This window comes from Rutidosis leptorrhynchoides, chromosome 11 (genome assembly GCF_046630445.1).
Source record: "Rutidosis leptorrhynchoides isolate AG116_Rl617_1_P2 chromosome 11, CSIRO_AGI_Rlap_v1, whole genome shotgun sequence".
Classification (NCBI taxonomy): Eukaryota; Viridiplantae; Streptophyta; class Magnoliopsida; order Asterales; family Asteraceae; genus Rutidosis; species Rutidosis leptorrhynchoides.
This window is the reverse complement of record NC_092343.1, coordinates 238,231,548-238,237,396: the sequence shown is the minus strand read 5'-3', so window position 1 is coordinate 238,237,396 and position 5,849 is coordinate 238,231,548. Positions and strand designations below refer to the sequence as shown.

The 5,849-nt window shown below is 33.5% G+C and overlaps 1 protein-coding gene across 1 annotated transcript; it reads right to left on the bottom strand.

Moving 5' to 3' along the window:
* Positions 1 to 239: 239 nt before the first annotated feature.
* On the bottom strand, positions 240 to 5,536 carry LOC139877340 (THO complex subunit 7A-like). The gene is made up of 3 exons (XM_071864761.1): positions 5,288 to 5,536; positions 4,324 to 4,928; positions 240 to 552 (listed from the first exon to the last, which is right to left on the bottom strand). Exons 2-3 carry the CDS (start codon positions 4,921 to 4,923, stop codon positions 412 to 414), a joined length of 741 nt encoding a protein of 246 aa, XP_071720862.1. The 5' UTR covers positions 4,924 to 4,928; positions 5,288 to 5,536; the 3' UTR covers positions 240 to 411.
* Positions 5,537 to 5,849: the final 313 nt, after the last annotated feature.

The following is a 5,849-nucleotide window of genomic DNA, read 5'->3' as shown; positions in this document are numbered from 1 at the left end:
TATATGGATCAACTTCAGATTGATCCTCAGATTGATTGAAGCCACCCCACGGATCATCTATCCGTGTTTCGGGTCTGCAGAGATAATTTCTCGAGGGCAAACAACAATCAACATTATACGCCATATGCTAAGCAGCAACTTTCTGTACTAGTACCTTACAACCGCTATACGGAAAATCGTACTAAGAATGGCCTAAATAATTTCAGATTTAGATCGTATATGTCAAACAGAATGTCATAATAATATTGACTGAATATTTTCGGTCCACCTTTCTCAAACAGTCTAAACTGCTAGTTCATATTAAAAACAAATAATACAAACAAGAGAACTAAAAATTAAGGTTTATTATCCGGGAAAGCTACAGGGAGTGAAATGATAAATAAGTATATAAGTACAAAACATACAAATACATTAATCAATAGCCATAGATTCTGAAGTCCCAGCAGCAGCAGCAGCACCTTCCACAATGTTTTTGTTCTCAAAAATCGACATTCGCATTTCTTCTAACATACTCTTTTGCTCCTCCTCAATGGTGTTTTGCAACTCATCAACCTACATTGGATAGTATGTACACATGAGCAATGACAACATAAATGACCTTACGAAATTCCAGAACAATAATAATAAAAAAAATGATTAGAATGAATAAAATGTGTGGCTAAAAGTATTGCCTAAAAGGAGTAGACTGAGACACAGGACAAATATCAGAAGTAAAGATGAAGAAGACAAGTTAGGCCTAATTTTCAGGCATAAATATTGTTGCCCTAATAAACATCAGTCTTTCTGGGCGCGCAATGAAAATATGAAGAATAATATTTCTGTGACCCAAAAATTGTATATCAACTGAAATAAAAAATATATTTACTTATATGGTAGTAAATTCCCATTTCCGAAGAGAGGTTTATCTAAGCCAATCACTGGGTTTGGAATAACCTTTTAGCATCAATTGATCTTTACAAAATGGCAAATTTTAAAAACCTCATGGAGCCAATTATCAATGCTTTTGAGATCTATTTATTCCTTTAAGGTTAAGCAGTTTAAACATCCACCTCTTTTTGGAAAAGTCTAGATCCAAGTTTATCAAATGCTATTGAAGGCAGCTCAAACCATATGTAATAGTACTACACTAGTATATAAACAAAGACTCCAATAGATACTATTTTGTAAAAAAAATAAAAATATTTTTCAGAAATCATAGCAGAAAAAAAAACTCACAAAACTAGAAACAAAGGAGCAAGCAAAACGAAAATTTAGACAATAAATGATGAGAATAAGAGACGTGTCAGGTTAACATGTGGACAACTGTTTTCTTCTAGAACTATCACTAATTACAACAGGTGGAAAAGTGATAAAATCAGCAAAATACTAGTTCTAGAATATTAATATTCATCATGTTACCTAGTTAGATAAACAATCTAAATTGATAATTGAACCGGCATTTACGACCAATTTAGCTATGATGGATCTATTGGGCGTTATATTTTCAGTAATTAGCTGAATAGATAAATTATACAATATAAAATGAGTCACATACATGAAGGGTCCACAAGTCCTACAAAGTGGAATTTAAATACATAAAACCTTCCAAAACTTAAGAATCAAGACTTTGCAAATGAATTATACTATATACTGTTGTTTCAAACTTCCCCATTTACAAGTCTAGTAACATTATCATTAGACGATTAAAGTCAGCACTCAAGTTTCACTTTTTACACATATAGACTCTGATTGATAAAGGTCCCAGTGAGACTAATTTGTACTGTATTTGTTATTGCTTTATGGTATCATAATGCTTCTAGATACAATACAAGGCGTTAATTAAGCCTAACTAACATAGATAAACTTACGGCTGCAGTTTTGTAAATACAGATGGAGTCTAAACTATACCTGGCAATTGAGACCCATTCTCTTAAACTTGGGTCAAATGGGTCAAGCTTTCGGGTCAAATAAGTCTTGAAAAAAATTAGGCCCGACAATGTAAACCAAAACTTAAAGAAAAGGTACAATGAGTTTTTCTTCAACCTATTAAGTCTTACACAAAATATAAAAGAACGAGTCAAACGGGTATCAAATCCTAAGTTCAATAAATAGAGAACGGGTATAATGGGTCTTGTGAATGGCTCAAATGGGTCGAGCATAACAAGACTCATCCGTCAATAATTTATGAAAGCATTAATGGTTATCAATTATTATGTATATTAATAATTTCTTATATATATAATAAGTATTAATAATAACTAAAACAATATAATAAATGTAAAAAATCAAGTGTAAAAGAATATGACTTGTTTGGACCTATTTGACCCGTTATCCATTTTGAACTATTACCCAAACCGACCCAACCTGACCCATTTAGACCCATTTAAAACTTTTACCTGTTTGACCCATGACCCATTTTAACCCAAAACCATTTTGGCATGTTACCCAAACCGACCCAACCTGGCCCGTTTGCCAGGTATAGTCTAAACGTATTAAAAATACCTAATGCATCATTCACTGTTGTCTTGACAAAACAATTAACTAACTAAATATATACACATAACATGAAAATCTAGCTAATGTCTTTTCCCATATGACCGAAATCTATAACCGCATGATGGGAATACAATAGGATAAGTCTTCTTTTGTTTTGTAAAATTCCCAAAAGAAGCAGAGTTTTTTCATAACATGTGAGAACTCGTCTAACGTCCATTTGTGGCATCTCTTCTAACTAAGTTCATTATCGACATATTAATCTTACAACTTGAGAGCTTTTCGGTCAAACTAATACTACATTGTATTAGTCAAAGTTTCTTTAAACTACTGGAGCAGAAAACTTCAACCAGGTCATAAAGAATTCTTATTAATAGTTTCATTTCAAAATCCTCTCAACCAATATATCTAAGAAAACCTTTGACCCAAGCAACTTTGAAAAAAGTTAAGCAATTCATGCCCAACATCAATGATTCTCTTCAAAGTGTTATCAGGTTATAATAGTGAACCAGCAAACAAACCAACGCTGAACTAAGCAACATTATAAAGAATCTAAGATAGTTAAGGTAATTAAATCAAATGATTGAAAACCTGGATTCCAAAGGTCAATTTAGTCTGATATAAAACAAGTAATTTCAAGAGTGTAGACATGAACATGTTTAAACTTGATACAACATATAAGATAAGTAATAAAATTCAGATCACAAATGACCTATTAATCTGTAATTACCCTCACACAAACTAAAAAGATCTGTTCATATCAGATATTCAATTATTCATGTAGCCCCGTTGATGAAAATATTGGGTATTAATCAACAACAGCACAAGAACAACAATATCCAATTCCGCCATTGGCAGAGTATGGGGAAGGTGGAATGTAGACAATCATACAAAGTCTGATAAGCAAGCATATTGCTTAGAACCAAACTATATTACACAATAACATATTTTATTCCATACTAAGGATATACACCCAGAGGAAAGCTACAAATACAGTTTATTAAACCTTTTAAACTCTATTAGATGTATAGAGTATCTGAGTGAGGTCACCAAAAACGAATAAACACTATATGCAGTTTGCATGTACATGAGGATGGGCAGGGTGCCTTCTCCATGGGTCTAACTACACGACTGACCAACTATATGAACATAGAGCAATATAAAAACCCGCTACTAGGATGTTATGGCTTCCGTGACAGTTCTTATAATTGATAGGATATTTTATTTTATATCAAACAAACATGGACACAACATGTGGTATTTTATATTCTCAACTTTCCGAAAGGATATATACATGTTTAACTTGTCCCTTTTGATTATACAAAAACAAATAGTCAATCACTCTTTGTGATAAGAGAATAACACATGGCATAGCTTTCATCTAAAGTACAACTACCATTGGTAAACCTCTCCGACGTTCTAGATAGTAAGAGTCATCTCTACTAATTTCAATAATTGTTACTAGTTCATTGTGTGTGTACATATATCATTAATATACACATAATCACCAGAGCTCATAAATTGAAATAATATACACATGTAATCAAATTTAAAGATGACTAAGAATGCTATTTTTCAGTTATCACTTACACAAAATTACCCTGTAAATTGAGAAAGAACCTAGAGCAACACGTTTTTTCAATTAAAACAGCAGAGCTTGTAAGGCCTTTTTTTAAGGGTAAAATAAATTTTGAAAAAAACTAAGAAATAACGAAACATGACTACATAGTAAATCAGCTAGTGTACTGCTACTACTGTATGTCAAGTTGTCAACTACACTAATATAAAGCAAAAATTAACATAAAAAGCAGAAATTTTTTTGAGAACTTTTAGTAGGAGAAAAGTACATACCACATGTAACAGAAGAATAAATTGCTTTTTACGAAGCTCAAGCGTCCTCGAACTAGCAGTATTTTCGGCTTCCAATGCAGCAATCTCCTTCTCCAATTCATTAATCAGCTTTTGAGTCTCATATCTAGGCGTTTGTGCAGCAATCAACTTCCTAATCATCTCACACTCTTCCTTATGCTTCCTTTCAACTTTACTCTCCTCAAGTTGCTTCTTCAATTCCTCAATATCATTTTGTGCTTCCACTATCTTCCTATTTATCTCATCATTCAACTCATTAAAATTCTCCTTTTCTCTAACATTTGCATCAATAACCGCTTTTGTCTTCACTAATGGAAGCTCAAAAGTCTTCAACTCCTGTAAAAAAGCTTTTGCAAGCCTCTCGCAATCGGCGTAATTATCGGCATCTTTTTCGGTTTCGAGAGCAAAAGAGGTGAACTTTTTTTGGAGTTTTTTCAAAGGAGGTTCACCTCGTGTGGTTGTTGTTCGAGTGAGAAGCCTATGTTTGATGATTAAATCATCTTCTAAAGCTCCAAATGCGTAATGTGCAGTTCCGCCGCCTGCTGTTTCACCTCTACCACTAACTTTTCTAGCTTTCAACATTTACCCTGAAATTATATAGAATTAATGAGCAAAGATATCTAAGTATCAGACAGAATTGGGATAATATTATGACATTCTCCTAATTTCTAAAAGATAAATTTTCTAGGTCTCAGCATTCACACTAAAAACTTAATATTTCTATTCTAATAAGGAAGAAATGTATCTCATATAGATATCAATCGATATTGACGTGATATTATCCAAATTTCTAAAAACTAGGTTTTAACATTTACACTGGCAACTTATGATAATCTCTAACAAATTAATGAAGAAATATACACAAATATCAATGAGATATGAAGAATTATTGTGACATTTGACCTAAACTCTAAATTCTAGGTTTTAACATGATTCAGATAGGTACCTTTGGATTTGTAATTTGAGAGATTTCTGGAAAACGACTACGGCGTGGGAGAATGGAAGTGAACAGAAACTCAAATCAAGCGGTGGAGGTAGTTATCGCAGTCGGAATCGAAATAGGTTTGTAATTCAGCAGCGGGTTCTTTATTTTTGGGGTTTTAACAAAACCAGCCGAAATTAAAGAAAAGACCTCAGTTAAACGAGAGTTTTTATTTGAAATGAAAGAAAGAAAATCTTCTCTCTTCTCTCCTCTCTAATCTACTCCGTATAAGACCCCTTGTATCGGACGTACACCAACGGCGTGGGTGGGTGAGTTGGCACCCGGCGCCGCCCCCATTGCCGTATCAAGGCGTTGCCGAAGAGAAAAAAGGGGGCGTGGGGCGGTATCCAACGGGGAAGGCAACGACATTGTTGGGATGGGTGGGACACGTGGCCGATTCTGGTTGGATACTTTCATGTATCCGTTGGCAAATAAAAAAAAAATTCAATTAATAACATTTATATATTAACGAGTATAGAAAGCCTGTGCTTCGTTGCGGGTGCTTTTTATAAGTTAACATTCAATT

Coding starts and splice junctions, on each gene's coding strand:
- LOC139877340 (XM_071864761.1), bottom strand. CDS start 4,923: ATGTTGAAAGCTAGAAAAGTTAGTGGTAGAGGTGAAACAGCAGGCGGC. Junction 553..4,323: donor TTATTCTTCTGTTACATGTG/GTATGTACTTTT, acceptor TATCCAATGTAG/GTTGATGAGTTGCAAAACAC.